This window comes from Anoplopoma fimbria, chromosome 5 (assembly GCF_027596085.1).
Source record: "Anoplopoma fimbria isolate UVic2021 breed Golden Eagle Sablefish chromosome 5, Afim_UVic_2022, whole genome shotgun sequence".
Lineage (NCBI taxonomy): Eukaryota > Metazoa > Chordata > Actinopteri > Perciformes > Anoplopomatidae > Anoplopoma > Anoplopoma fimbria.
In genome coordinates this window covers 13,202,693-13,217,469 of record NC_072453.1, presented here as the reverse complement: position 1 = coordinate 13,217,469, position 14,777 = coordinate 13,202,693, and the positions used below count along the sequence as shown (strand labels likewise).

General features: G+C 38.9%; 2 protein-coding genes across 5 annotated transcripts; both read left to right on the top strand.

The window, feature by feature from the left end:
- The first annotated feature begins 817 nt into the window (after window positions 1–817).
- Window positions 818–6,169, top strand: klhl11 (kelch-like family member 11). Its single transcript, XM_054598799.1, has 2 exons — window positions 818–1,489; window positions 2,797–6,169. The coding sequence occupies exons 1-2, from the start codon at window positions 870–872 to the stop codon at window positions 4,382–4,384; spliced, it is 2,208 nt and encodes a 735-aa protein (XP_054454774.1). The 5' UTR covers window positions 818–869; the 3' UTR covers window positions 4,385–6,169.
- An 803-nt stretch (window positions 6,170–6,972) lies between these two features.
- LOC129091302 (7-methylguanosine phosphate-specific 5'-nucleotidase-like) lies at window positions 6,973–13,216 on the top strand. 4 transcript variants are annotated; one of them, XM_054598877.1, is made up of 11 exons: window positions 6,973–7,032; window positions 7,130–7,171; window positions 8,026–8,100; window positions 8,286–8,384; window positions 8,860–8,929; window positions 9,144–9,190; window positions 9,421–9,506; window positions 9,741–9,830; window positions 10,213–10,375; window positions 10,818–11,018; window positions 11,106–13,216. In XM_054598877.1, the coding sequence occupies exons 2-11, from the start codon at window positions 7,169–7,171 to the stop codon at window positions 11,223–11,225; spliced, it is 954 nt and encodes a 317-aa protein (XP_054454852.1). In that variant the 5' UTR covers window positions 6,973–7,032; window positions 7,130–7,168; the 3' UTR covers window positions 11,226–13,216. The 4 variants fall into 4 exon arrangements, with proteins under 4 accessions (XP_054454852.1, XP_054454851.1, XP_054454850.1 ...); XM_054598876.1 differs by having other exon boundaries at window positions 7,010–7,050; XM_054598875.1 differs by having other exon boundaries at window positions 7,024–7,171.
- Window positions 13,217–14,777: the final 1,561 nt, after the last annotated feature.

Sequence of the window (14,777 nt, the reverse complement as noted above, 5' to 3'; positions counted from 1 at the left end):
TAATACTACTGCACTTATCCTATTCGTAGTAGTTTGTAGCACTTATTGTATTCGTATTAGTCTGTTGCAATTATTGTTTTCGTAGTAATTTGCCTCTGCACTGTACTTTTGCTCTGGTTTATGCTTTAAGATGCTTGTTTAAGAAAGGAGATGCACTTATGACTTCTGGTGACTAGTAGTTCTCTTGAATACCTATGTTGAATACACTTCCTGTAAGTCGCTTTGGATAAAAGCGTCTGCTAAATGACTGTAATGTAATGACTGTAATGTAATGTAATATTATTTCAAGAGTAGAAATACTGCATGAATTTAAAATAGAAAAAAGTAAATATTGTAATTGAATCAGGATGTAAATAATTTGCAACTTTTATTAATACAATAAGGATAGTGACTTCAGACTAAAGTCAAAACTGAAATGAACATGTCTAAAACAAAAAAGGTAGAGAATGACAATTTGAAATATTGAACCGATAGAAATGAATGACAGACACTGAATGATAATATGTATGATTTTAGTTTCCCCTGGTATCAGGTGTTAAGCTGACGTTTGTCTTCTCATAGGATCACATTCACATCACGCATGCGCTTCTTTTTTTTTTTTTTTTTTTTTTTTTTTTTCCAACAAAGTTAGATTTTGCTGAAAAAGCAAAACGTGTAAGTGCGTCACAACAAAAAAAAAAAAAAAAAAAAAGGCGTACTTTTCTGTATATGCGTCCGGGGTATAGGTCGTTATATCTGGATATTAGAGCCTCCCATTGACTCACCAGTACATTTAGACAAAAAAAAAAAGACGGAAGTGAGCACTCCTGGTTTTTTTTTTTTTTTTTTTTTTTTTTTTTTACCAACAACAAGCCTGAACGCATGCATGCATGTCCGTTTTTGAATGTCTATTTGCGTGTGTTTTATATGCATATGAGTTATTCCCTAAGATAGTCCACAGCTTCCATTTGCCTCACACTCTCCCCCGCTGCGGTATGGCAGCAGCAGCGGCAGTAGAAGCGCCGGAGGACCGCAGCAGCAGTGGAGGAGGTGGAGGAGGTGCTGCTGCAGGTGGAGGTGAGCAGGGAGCGCTTACAGGTGAAGGTGAACCGGAGGAGGCCGAGGAGTTCACCTGCTCGGCCCACTGCTCGGAGCTCTCCCGCAGGCAGAACGAGCAGAGGAAGTCGGGGTTGTTCTGCGACGTCACGTTGGTGTTCAGCTCCAGGGATGGAGGTGGAGGTGGAGATGGAGGTGGAGGTGGAGATGGGGAGGAGAGGGTCCAAACCTTAACCGCGCACCGCTCCGTGTTGTCCGCGGCGTCCGAGTACTTCACGCTGCTGCTGGGCGGACAGTTTTCAGAGTCTGTGTCGGGGAGAGTGGAGCTGAAAGAATGGAGCTCGGAAACGGGACCCGATCCAGACACTGTGGAGAGCATCATACAGTTCATGTACACGGGACACATCAGGGTAACCACTGCCAGTGTGCATGAGGTGTTGGAGCTTGCTGACAGGTAAACATTTTAACCATACATCCTCCCTTTTGGTTTTACCTGGTAGATGAGCCACACCTTATCCGTGTCCTCATTGCACCAGCAGGTGTGACTTGTTTTAAGTTCACACACCTGTCGAGCTTGGCACTCTTTAACAATAGTCTTTGTGATATTTGGCATGAACTAAACAAATTGGCTAAAATAACTGGACTATTACCATAATGAGCCGTAACTGTAAAAAGGTGAATCTCTTATTTGCAAGTTATGCTTTTTTTTGAGGGCCTAACCCATCCAGGATTTGCTCACTCAGCTGTTTTCACTAGACCTATTTTTCAGGCCTGATTAGGGTGTGCTTGATTAACAACTCCCTATATCCTCCTGTGTTGCTGCACCTGTTAAAGTGGGACAACTTTTACCTTCACTCTTTGTTTAAACATGGACGTTGGTGAATCATCTTGGTGCAACGTATATACATTTTGAAAATAAACAATGGTAGATGCTCCTTTTTATTATTAGAATTAAATTGTAGGGGTAGCAATAGACACAATGACTCACCACATCTGGAAGAACTAGATTATTTCCACATTTACATTCCCCTTTAGGACCAGCTTCCTCCTTAAACCCGGGTATCTGTTTTCCATCATTGTTTCATAATTTGGCCGGTATGATCGTCACACACGTATTAAATTGAAATCTCTCTATACTTTTTGTGCACCCTGCTGAAATCCGAGAAAACATTACTTGTCATTTTACAGCCCTCTGTGAAAGAGCAGTGATAGCGCTGAACGATTGATATCTTTCTGCACAGCTTTCTTTATCAGATCAGAGAAACATAGAAAGGCAGTTATTCTAGACAGAGAGGAGAGACTTGGGAGGATTCACATAATTCCCATCATAGACATGCTCATCCTACAACCTGGGCAAAGGTCTAATCAGGCAGACTAACTATCTATTTGTATTCCTCAATATTTGTATTGAGGAATACTAATATGACATTTTAACGGCACTGGTGTGAATAATAAAGTTGACAAATTACAGCTGCCTCAGTTTCAGGGTCCTGGTATTTTCTGTATGTTGGCTCACTTTCACACTGTCACAGCTTAATGGGACACTTTATGTTAGACCCAAAAGTATGCTGACTTTAACAAGCACAAAGGTACTATGTTTCATTGCAAGTAATCCAATACATAGGGACAAGGGAAACTAATGTTTCAGTGTACAGAATGCAGGCTTTTGTTCCTTCCTCTTTAGTTCATTCTGTCTCGTCCAAACTCTCTTTTTATACTGTAAATGACTGACCGTCTGTTAACTACGTCATGTTCACACAGGTTCCTGTTGGTGGAGCTGAAGATCTTCTGTGGAGAGTTTCTGATGGAGAAGTTGAACTTATCGAACTGTGTAGCCGTACACAGCCTCGCCCACATGTACACCTTGGACCGGCTGGCCCAGGGAGCCGCCAAGACCATTCGAAGAAACTTCCACAAAATTATCTGCAACGAGGAATTCTTCACGCTACCGTTTCACCTGGTGCGGGACTGGCTGTCGGACACGGGCATCACTGTGGATTCCGAAGAGGAGTTGTTTGAGGCCATAGTAAAATGGGTGTACCAAAATGCAGAGGAGAGAGGGAAGCATTTCGAGGAGCTGTTCAGACTTTTAAGACTTCCTCAGATTTCTCCTACCTACCTGACGCGGGTAGTGAGAAAGGAGCCCTTTGTGGCAAACAATGCAGCATGTCAGCAGCTGGTGTCTGATGCCCTTGAGGTCCACGCTGTTCACTTCGAGAACCTCCACCAGTCAGCTGATTTAGAGCTCTGTGCCTCTTACAATGCAGCAATGCAGCCTCGTCTTGGCCAGAACATGGATGTAATCATGGTAGTGGGTGGTGTATCGGAAGGTGGAGACTATTTGAGCGAGTGCGTGGGCTACTTTGTTGCTGAGGACCGTTGGGTAAACCTGCCACACATTCACAACCACCTTGACGGACATGCCATTGCCGTCACTGACGGCCATGTTTATGTGGCAGGCTCAATGGAGCCAGGCTTCGCCAAGACGGTGGAGCGCTTCAACCCCAACCTCAACACCTGGGAGCAGGTCAGCAGCTTAACCACTCGCAAGCACTCCTTCGGCCTAACGTGTGTCAAAGACTTACTGTACAGCATCGGTGGTCATGGTAACTTCAGTCCAGGCTTTAAGGATGTTACTGTCTACGAGCCTGAGCAGGACGAGTGGCACAATCTGGAGCCAGCACCGAAGATACTACGAGATGTAAAAACAGTGAGCATAGAGGACCGCTACATATACGTGATGGCCAGGACTCCCGTAGACATGGACAATGAGGACGGACTGAGCACCGTGACCACCTGCTACGACACAGAGAGTCACAAGTGGCAGGAAGTGGACTCCTTACCGCTGATCGACAATTACTGTAGTTTTCAAATGGCTGTCGCTTCAACCAACTTCTACCACACAGCTTCTTGCTGCGCGAAGAGCTATAAGGTAACAGCTGAGGCCGCACAGCAGAAAATAAGCAGGAACATCTCTGACGACATCCTCCACAGCCTCCCTCCAGAGGTCCTCAGCATGGAAGGGGCTGCTGTTTGCTACCTGGGTGAAGACATATTCATCATTGGCGGATGGAGAAACTGCAACAACATGGACAAGCAGTACCGCAAGGAGGCCTACCGTTACTGCGCTGAGAAGAAGCGCTGGATGCTGCTGCCACCATTGCCTCAGCCACGGTGCCGGGCCGCGGCCTGCCACGTCCGCATCCCGTACCATTGTCTTTATGGTTGCCAGCACTACCCCATGCCCCAGAACCTGGCTCGCCAGCGAGACCGCATGCAACAGATGCAGCAGCTCCATCGCCGCACACTCACTCTGCGTAGACAGCTGCAATCTCAAATCGAATGTTGAGAGCTTCCTCTAGTTAGCACTTAATCTGCTGATAAATGCCTTGTTGTTACCACAAAAACTTTAGCTTATTTATCTCTTCTTCGTTTGCCTTTATTAAGATTAAAATGCCTGCACGGCTTTACCTTGGGCTGGTTTAAAAAAATAAATAAGAATTAGCTAGACATGCTTCTAAATGATCAGTCTCACATTATAATTTTGGCCTTACATGTTTAGCTTATGCCTTACTTTTATTCTGCTATTAAATGAAACTGTGATTGCTGTGACTTTTTCTGGAAAGATTGTTGATTTCAAACAACTTAGCTTAACTTTTTACTTGTGGTCTATGTTAACACCTAATGAAGTCATCATACTGTGTTTTGTGATGCAAGTTAGTTGCACCTCATATCAAAGACATTTTTGGGTGAAATCTGGTCAAGTTCAGTGTTGAGATGTAAACTTAGCAAAGTAAATCATGTCTATGTTTATTATGATGTATGTCAGAAGAAAATCATTAAGTGGAGTTTAGATAGAAGATAGTAAACTTACTGTTACAACCAGCTGATTAACTTTTTTCTCTTCTCGCTACTTGCATCGGATTTCTCTTCTACCTCCAGTTTCCATCAAGCCATTTTTGCAATGTATTTAAATGTTTATCGTCTTAAGTATGTATGTTTGTGTGCCCCACTTGAAACAGACAATCATGAAGTTATTTTAGCAAGACTTAAGTGTTGAGCAAAGCACATATAGGGGAACAGAGTGTTCAATGATTATTCATTTCCCACTTTTTTTGCCATTCCAATGGATGTTTATGTATGATTTAATATGGCTGGTCAAAAATTGCTTTATTTGATTTGCAAGATTGTTGCATTGCTTGAAAGAAAGACCAGCATAGTCATGATGAGATGTCACTTTAAGCAACAGGAGTTCTTTTTTATCTTGATCTTATTTAAATTGTCCCACATCATGTTGGGAGGACACTGACTAATGACTCCAGTGCTTTAAGGCGGTGGCTTTGTGGAGTTAATTTGTTTGTGGTTTTTGTAGACTAATTTGTTTTGTTTTTTCTGCCTTTGTGCTTCTGGCAGAATTTCCGTTGTCTTAACTTTGTTTCACTGCAGTATGAAATGTGTCAAACATATAAATCCAGGAGGTTGATATGTGTTTGTGCATGGTTTTCTCCATGTTCCCAACTGTGCCATGAAATCCCAGCTTCCCCTTATTAATACAGTTCAATTTACTGTATTCCCTGCACTGGAGGACCTTGAATGTTAACTTATACATTGTACAGTGTTGCTTTTTGACTACAATCATCTGATTCAAAGCTGTTGTGTGGACCAGTTGCTGAGTTCAGTTTATCTGTTGAAACTGCTACTGCCCGTGGTATCTCCAGCCAAGCTCTCTATAGATATTGCCTAATTAGGCTTTGTGAGCCTAACCGTTTTCCACTACCACACTATACTACTGTGAACAGTATCAATTGATGAATGGAAATAAGTAGATCAGTTGTATGTGGAGTTTTTTAATTTCGATGAATTTGTTTTAAGCCTCAGTTTCAGTACATTGAACCACAGGAGCAGAGCAGACATAGACATAGGCAGATTTAGGCTGTGGCGATAGCATACCAATTTCACATTTGAGGTTTGTGTTTTTATGTTTAGATTTTGGTCCAAATTTGATCATTGGAGAGTTTGATAAAAGTATGATTTGGCAGTGCCATATTTTCAGATTTCATGCATTCACATGTAATGTGTTCTATATGGTGTCATTCCATTTGTAGTGCAAGAGCAAAAGGACGTAATTTGCAATAAATAATAAATAAGGAAATATGTTTGGTGTAATCTCTAAAGATAGATATCTATGTTCAAGTATGCCTTTTTGTTATGACAGAGAAAACCCCCACAGATGTGTTGAACAAGTTAAAGCGATTTCAGTCGTCTACAAATACATTTCATGGCTAACAACAAAAAATATTTTTAACAAGCAATATATATCACAATATACTTAGGGAAATCATAATATAAAGATAAATGTTATTACTGTACGGAAGCATTAGGAGTATACAAAGAGGCACTTAGATATTACTGGTTATAGCCGTAATCTATACGCTGTCTCTGAGGATATCTGAGGATTCAGCACACAGATCGAGGGTTTGCAACTTGTTGATAATTATAATTTAATTAAGGCTACTGTAGCTACTTTATTATGCCAAAAGGCTAATTGCTTGAAGTAACGCCTATGTAGCACTTATTGCATTCGTATTACTTGTTGCACTTATTGAATTCGTATTCGTTTACTGCACTTATCCTATTCGTAGTAGTTTGTAGCACTTATTATATTCGGATTAGTCTGTTGCAACTATTGTTTTCGTAGTAATTTGCCTCTGCACTATACTTTTGCTCTGGTTTATGCTTTAAGATGCTTGTTTAAGAAAGGAGATGCACTTATGACTTCTGGTGACTAGTAGTTCTCTTGAATACCTATGTTGAATACACTTCCTGTAAGTCGCTTTGGATAAAAGCGTCTGCTAAATGACTGTAATGTAATGTAATGTAATGTAATGTTTGTCGGGAAATAATTAGATGTGAGTGCCATGAAGAGAAAGTGACGTAGGAACCAAAGTGCGCCGGAACCTTTTATTTGCATTACGTGGAATCGGGGGAAGGCTGTAGGTGGGACAAACACCGAACGTAAACAAATCTTTCAAACCACAAGTCGACTGTAAATTGTTCATCTTATTTGTTGTTTAACATTATGTATTTTTAATAGTTGTTCAGCAGTTAACACACGTCGGTTCTCCGTTTGAAAATGGTAAGTTTTAGAGGCCAGCTGGTAAGTTTTGTGAATCATTGTGAAGTCAATTAAATGCAGGGAACAAACACGGCGTGTTTACCGTGAACACCTTCATTAAACATCAGAGAGCATGTTACAGTCAGACAGGTTTGGTAGCTTCCCAGCCAAGGGTTACCATAAATCAATAAGAGTTTCAGCACTGTTGTTTGAAGCCAGTCAATTCTGCCCAATTTATTAAAAAGAAAAGTGGGGAAATTAGATTTAAATTGGGGTTCATTAACATAAAAGGGTAAAAAAATCCTCTTGAAAGAACAGCTGAATTTAAACTCAAGTGAAGATTCATTCAATTTTTTTCTTTATCATTGGAAACATTATTCTCCATATACATTGAATTATATGATTATGAACAAATGTCACATGTTTTGCATCCTGTTCTATCTTTATTTTGTTGTATAGTATGTGTATTTATTGTCTGTGTCTGTGTAGTTGTATAGTATGTGTATTTATTGTCTGTGTAGTTGTATAGTATGTGTATTTATTGTCTGTGTAGTTGTATAGTATGTGTATTTATTGTCTGTGTAGTTGTATAGTATGTGTATTTATTGTCTGTGTAGTTGTATAGTATGTGTATTTATTGTCTGTGTCTGTGTAGTTGAGCTGCTGCAACACTTGAATTTCCCCCATGGGGATCAATAAAGGAATATAATAATAATACAGTTAACCTGTCTAAATTACTCTTCTGGGTCCCCATAATCATTTTGTGGATTTCTATTTTCCCTAAATAATGAGTACCAAATTACCAGTTTCATCTAGGGAAAATCTGTGAAATAAAGGATTACTAAAATGAGTTTCCTCCTCGGTTTTACATGCAGATATACCATGTTCCCTGGATCTACACACCAGTGCGAACTGTCCTGGCAATCTGGCACCAGCTGACCAAGACCGAGGTGAGTAAGCTCTCCTGAATAAAAGACAATAGAGGTTTAATTTCAGAAAATATACCTGAGACTTAAGTGCAAGTATGTAACATATGTCTGGAGTCTGCTTTTACCCCCCGACATCACTCTCCTATTTTTCTGCTCACCGTTTCATGATAAATATGCATTATAAGTCTAAACTCTTCTCTGTTCAGATCCCAGAGCTGGCCAAATGCTCAGTGCTGATGAGGGAGCGCAGCAGAGTGGAGGAGACGATCCACGCCATGCAGCGAGCAGGTGCAGGCAGCCTGCAGGTGAGTGAACTGTGCAGCATTTTATCAGAAGGCAAATACAGGAAATTACACCAAAACATAATATGTTTTTTCTGGAATTAAATAGGTGGATATATATATATATATATATATATATATATATATATATATATATATATATATAGTTACATATACTTGCAAGAGTTTAATTTAGCAAACTGAATCAAGGGTGAACCGTAGTCTGAACCAATGCTCATGTTTAACTAACTGCAAACCACCAATAAGCAGAGACAGCAGAGAATATGGCTCTATTGTAGAGAGTCCAGAAAAGCCCATATCTTTAAAATGAATTTGTATAATTAAGTTGTGAGCCTTTATGAATAAATACAACCACCTTGGTTGCCCACAGTTTCAACTAAAAAAGGTTGTACTTCATGTGTGATTGTATCATGAATGTGTATTTTCTGAGTGATTACTGAGTACTGTCATTCTGATCAAAAGGGTCATATTTCCTCAGGTAATCTCAGACTTTGATATGACACTGACCAGATTTGCCCACAATGGAAAGAGAGTTCCCACCACTCACAGTAAGCACACATATAACTGGCTCTTTAAAAACCTTGTCTGCATTATGGCCTAAAGTGTTTTCTTATGATGTGGAGTCTGAGCATTTGCATTATTAGATCCAAATTATTGTATTCGTTAATTCCGTGTGCATTACTTCATTACGTTTTATTTTTTTGTCTGGTGTCTTGCGCCTTTCTGAAACTGTTACAAACATCTTTTCCTTTATTTATCCAGACATCCTGGATAACCGGTTGTTGATTGATGAAGATTGCACTAAAAAGGTTAATGAACTACTGTATAACTGTTCCCACTTCAGTAACTGCAGCTGTTTGTTTTTGTGCAGTGACATGCACAATGATATTTACAAATCAAAATTTGATCCAATCCAATAAATGATTGAGGGTAACGAGACTCAGAATTTGCTGGTCTTCAGAAAGTACATGCAGATACATCCTTTGCAGATTGTCTGTAGAAATAGTTTGTTCAGTATTGTTTTTTTGTCCACTGCCAGATGAGGGAGCTGTTGAACACATACTATCCCATAGAGATTGATGCTAGCAGGACTGATGAAGAAAAGCTGCCCCTCATGGTGGAGTGGTAAGAAACAAACATATTATTTTAAACACATCTTGATTTAAGCCTTTTAGCACATACTATAAAATGAAATTGTAATTGATCGACAAATCCCACAATAGTGATTTTTTTTTTTACAATGTTGATCGGTCCAGTTAAACGCAGACATAACATTTCAAAAATATTTTTTCAGTATTTGAATCTCCAATTCCTAAGCCTGATTGAGATGTCACATTTGTGTTGTGCTGCTCTCTGCAGGTGGACTAAAGTCCATGAGCTGCTGATTCAGCAGAGGATCAGGAAGGACATGCTGGCCCAGGCTGTCAAGGACTCCAGCGCTATGCTCAGGTAAGCAATGTGCTCAAATCTTATATTAACAAATACCCTGGAGCGGGTTGCACCAACTGGTCTTAACTAATATGTAGCTAATATTTATCATTTGTGAATGCTCAATGTTGCACAATTTTATATTTAGAAAAAAAAAGATCAAATAAAATAAACATCAGGCAAAGGCAACTAAGTGTTGTATAAATACAGACAATTAAAGAAAACACTTTTGTTGAAATGTTTCTGATAAACTGTGACTAAAAGTGTTATTTATGGGTTGTAAAAAATAATAATTCCTTTGACAATATTATATGGAAGAATCTAAAAAACGTCCCATTTGTGGTAATTTCAAGTTATTTCAATGGTCATCATGCCAAATGGGTGGTCTGTGTGAATTCTTTAGGGACGGCTACAAATTGTTTTTCGACCGTCTGACGGAGCAGCAGGTCCCTCTGTTGATCTTCTCGGCTGGTGTTGGTGACGTCCTGGAGGAGGTGATCCGACAGAACCAGGTCTTCTATCCCAATGTCCACATCATCTCCAACTACATGGACTTTGACCAAACTGTGAGTTTGCCCACACCTGGCTTTACTTGGATTTTCTATCATAGTTGAGAAGGTATAAGCAAGATTCTTCCTGTCCTGCATAAATACACCATAGCAGTGGAGTATGCCGATAAATACCAGTTACATCAAAACCAGTTTTTCCCATCAGTTTATTGATTTCAAGGCGTGCTAAACAGTAACAAGGTGAACAAGTTACATCAAGTTCATTTGAAGCCATCATAATATTAGGTTTCGTCAGACTGTTTATCTTTGTTTATTTCTGTTCTATATATCGTATTACAAACTCTCTTGGTTGCTATTACGGATCAATAAAAGTACTTAATGCACCTTTAGTGCAACATAGATCCATCATTACAAGGATCAACATTATTTAACTCCACCAGCTCCGGTCTCTGTATGTGTCTGTCTGGTAACCTGAACTGAAGATTGTGTTTTTAATAAGGGGGTCCTGCAAGCCTTCAAAGGCCAACTGATCCACACCTTCAACAAGAGGGACGGTGCTTTGTCACGTGCGGCTGGCCTCAGAGAACTGCAGGGCCGACCCAACGTGCTGCTGCTGGGAGACTCTTTAGGAGACCTGACCATGGCCGACGGCGTGTCTGAGCACGAGAACATCCTCACCATCGGCTTCCTCAACGACAAGGTGAGACTAATATCTAGTGTTGTTCCTTATATCAACACATTTAGTTTCAGGATTTGGGTTCTTAGTGTCTGTGTTTGTGTCTCTCAGGTGGAAGAGAGAAAAGAGTCGTACATCAACTCGTTTGACATAGTACTGGTGCAAGACGAGACGATGGACGTGGCAAACGCCATCCTCAGATACATTACCTCATCAAGGCACAGCAAGTAAGAAGCAGATGCAAGAGCTTTATGACAACATACACACAGATGGGCTTGTTCACCATGTTGTATGCTGAACAATCACACATCATCACTTACCTCAAACCAGAACTTAAAACTGGACTTTTGTTGTTGTTGTTATCACACTCAGTGTTTTGACTGTGAATCAAATTGTAACCCGCTCTACCAAAGTCAAAAGGTTTAAAAGATCTTAATTAGGTTCATATTTTTCAACTTAGTCTAGAGGAATCTGTGATTTATGCCGTTATTTATAACTTTACAGACTGTACAGTACAGTACCAGCAGCCCACCCTCTAAAAAACAATCAGCATCCTCCTAAATACGTCAGTATAAACAATTACAGGGTGTATTTCTAAATGTCAGTCCTCTCTTCAGCCCATAAACCCTTTAAAATGTTTACATTGTTGTTTTACAGAATGAGGATTATTTTAAATATTTTTTACATTAAACTTGTGTACGAGCAAAGACGTAACACATTTTGTAAATGTCTCTTCATCTGGCAAATCTTCTCCTTTTATATTGACTCTGTTCAGGTCTGTTTTGTGTGTACTTTATATTACATCTGCATACACTGCAAGTACCTTTTGCTCAAGTCTACACATACTGTGCACACAGATCATCCGTTTACTTGCAGGGTATAACTAACTTGACAGTGCTGTCAGTCTTAAAGCTTTTGTAATAGTTATCTATTTATTTTATTCTGAGTTATTCTAACCATGTAACTTGTTACTGCCAGCATCAAACACAATGCTACAGTATTCCCAAGAATAGAACATACAATCTGGGATGTGTGTGTTTAATGAGTGTTTGGTCTTTTAACTGAAAAATTGTTGGTGCTGGACATTAGGACCTAACATTGAGTTAGTTTCCCTTTACTCTAGGTGTTTTTGAAGAAAAGATGGATATGGACTTACTTGTAAGTGTGCTGTTCTCATCTTAAGATATAGTTCACGTTTCTAAATCACAGTAAAGAACATAAACATTTTACATTGTCTCGGTATGCTACTAGTATTTTTTTCCGATGCAGTATTATGACAGTACGGTCATTAAGGTCATTACATTGACAAATCATGTTGTTTTTAAGTTACCAGTATCCAATAGTTTCTCGACAATATTAATCTTAACTCATAAATCTTTTCTTAGTACATCTGCAGGGATACATCATTGGGCATTATCAGATATTTCTGTGTTAATTGCCTGCTTTTTAAAATGACTAATACCGTGTTACTAATTTGATTACAGAGAGTTGAGATATTTAAATGCTAATTCTTAAAAACCTGGTGCAGGATGCAGAGGTGCAACATTGTTTGAAGTCACGTTGGTGCCAGACACCATCTTCTTTACTGCCAATATGTCTATGTAGCTTTCTAACCTTTTTCATGCCATGCATTCTTCTTCCTTCTCAAAACCTGGCACCTACACTACCCACAATATAACTGGACCGCAGACAATTTGGATTTGTGTTATGCAGTACTATTTCCCAAAATCTGTAAAGAGACCTTTTATGTGTAAAATTTGCATAATTTCCCCATTCCTCAAAGTGTACAAGTGAAAACAGTTGTGTCTCTGCATCTTGCAATCAAAGGTTTATTTTTGAAAACACATTTTTTTTAAAGATGATCAGCTGCTACCAACAGTTTGTCACATTGTATTTATTGGTGTACCTCGCTTTTTTCAAAATAAAGATGCAGTTTTGTCAGATATCAGATGATTTATTTAGCTGGGATAAAAAAAAATTGAAAGAAAAAACAAAATCTTAGAAACAGTTTAATAATATGACTTTAATGGACAAATGAAGGTGCTAGTTTGGTTTTCTTGAATACAACTATCAAAGACAATCACACAACACGGAACACCCTTTGCACTATTTTCTTGTCATTTAAAAAGAATGTGGTACAGAAAATATCAAACTAAGATGATGTATGGAGAAAGTCCCTCATTGCTTGTTTTAAAGTGTGTGGGTTTATCCCAGAAAGAGAATAAAAGCTCATTTTCTCATCACAACTCCTCGTGCCTGGCCTCTTCCTTTTGCTTGTCCTCATCTGCCTTATACAACTTTTGCTGTGTGGGTTAGTCAATATGAATTTAGAGTTATACTTAACCTTTTCAAACAGGTTCTGCATTTACATGTAGAATCTGTAGGTAATGGGAAGACATTTTTGCACCAAAAGCGTTCTGTTCGTAGTCTGAGTAATATTGACCAATCCCGTTCGAGCAGTCTTCGGTTGTTTATTTGACATATTATGCTGAGTCTTTTTTATGACTTTTTTCGACATACTATACTATGACTTTGCCACTTACTTATGCCATACAATAGTATAACTTTTGTATTTCATATTTTAACTTTTCATGACATTTGAATGATATTCTATTCTGTCATGCTTAGAGACAAGACAGCAGGGGAAGGACCCAAACACAGACCAGGCAGGCAGATCGGTACAGTAAATTATCTAATGAATGAAGAACTTACAAATCCGAGTCAAAAAAGCAGTCAGGTAACAGGCAGGTAGGTAACAAGTAAAACAATCTCCATGTGTTAGGGTAGGATGAACCAACAAAGAACAAAGGAACAGAGGAGGTACAAATAGGGACTGAAAAATGTGGAAGTGGGAGCAGTTGAGCAGGAGGTCTGCTGACAAAAGACAGGGGAAAGAATCAGAGCAGGGCAGACAATCGACGAAGGCGGGAAAACACACAAATGCAAAGAAAGACACTGGAAACCTGAGGCAGGGAGCTTTAAAGCAAAAAAGTCAACAGACCAAACAAAACCCAAAACCATGACACGATACTATTACATTTTCATGGCATTTTATATGACATACTATACTATGACATTTTTATAGCATACTCTTATGACATAATTCCGTTTTTGTTTTTTTTATGGCATACTAGATTACAATATTTCATGACATTTTTATGAGATACTCCCATGCTATGACCTTTTATGGATTTTGTTTTAAAAGATACTATACTATGCGTTTTATGGCACACTATACTATTACTTTCCTATGGTATACTATACATTACTTTTAGGAAATTACTTTTTTGTAACTATACTAAGACACTACGTAAGGAACTTTACAACAACATACACACAGATGGGCTTATTCACTCAATTTACAATGTTGGGCAATCACACAACATCCCAAACCTAGTTATTCTTTTATGGTTACACTCTGTGTTTTGAAAGTGTATATCAGAGTCACCCTTCCAAAGTAGTTCAAAGGTTTTAAAGACTCTAAATTAGATAATGCAATTTCAACTTAGTATAGAAGAATCTGTGATTTATGCCAGTTATGCAACTTTACAGACCATTACAGGGCTTTGAGTAAAGGTCTTTTCTTCCTGATGTTTAATTTGTTTGAGGGAATTCTCAAAATATCTTGATAGGAACAGTAGAATGGAAATGTGCAACGTTAACAGAACTCAGAGCAGGGAGGTTTCATATTGTCTTGTTTTAGATACATAAAGTACATGCAGTAAAGCATCAGCAGCCCTCCCTCTGAAAACATATCAACCATTTCAAAAATGTCAATATAAA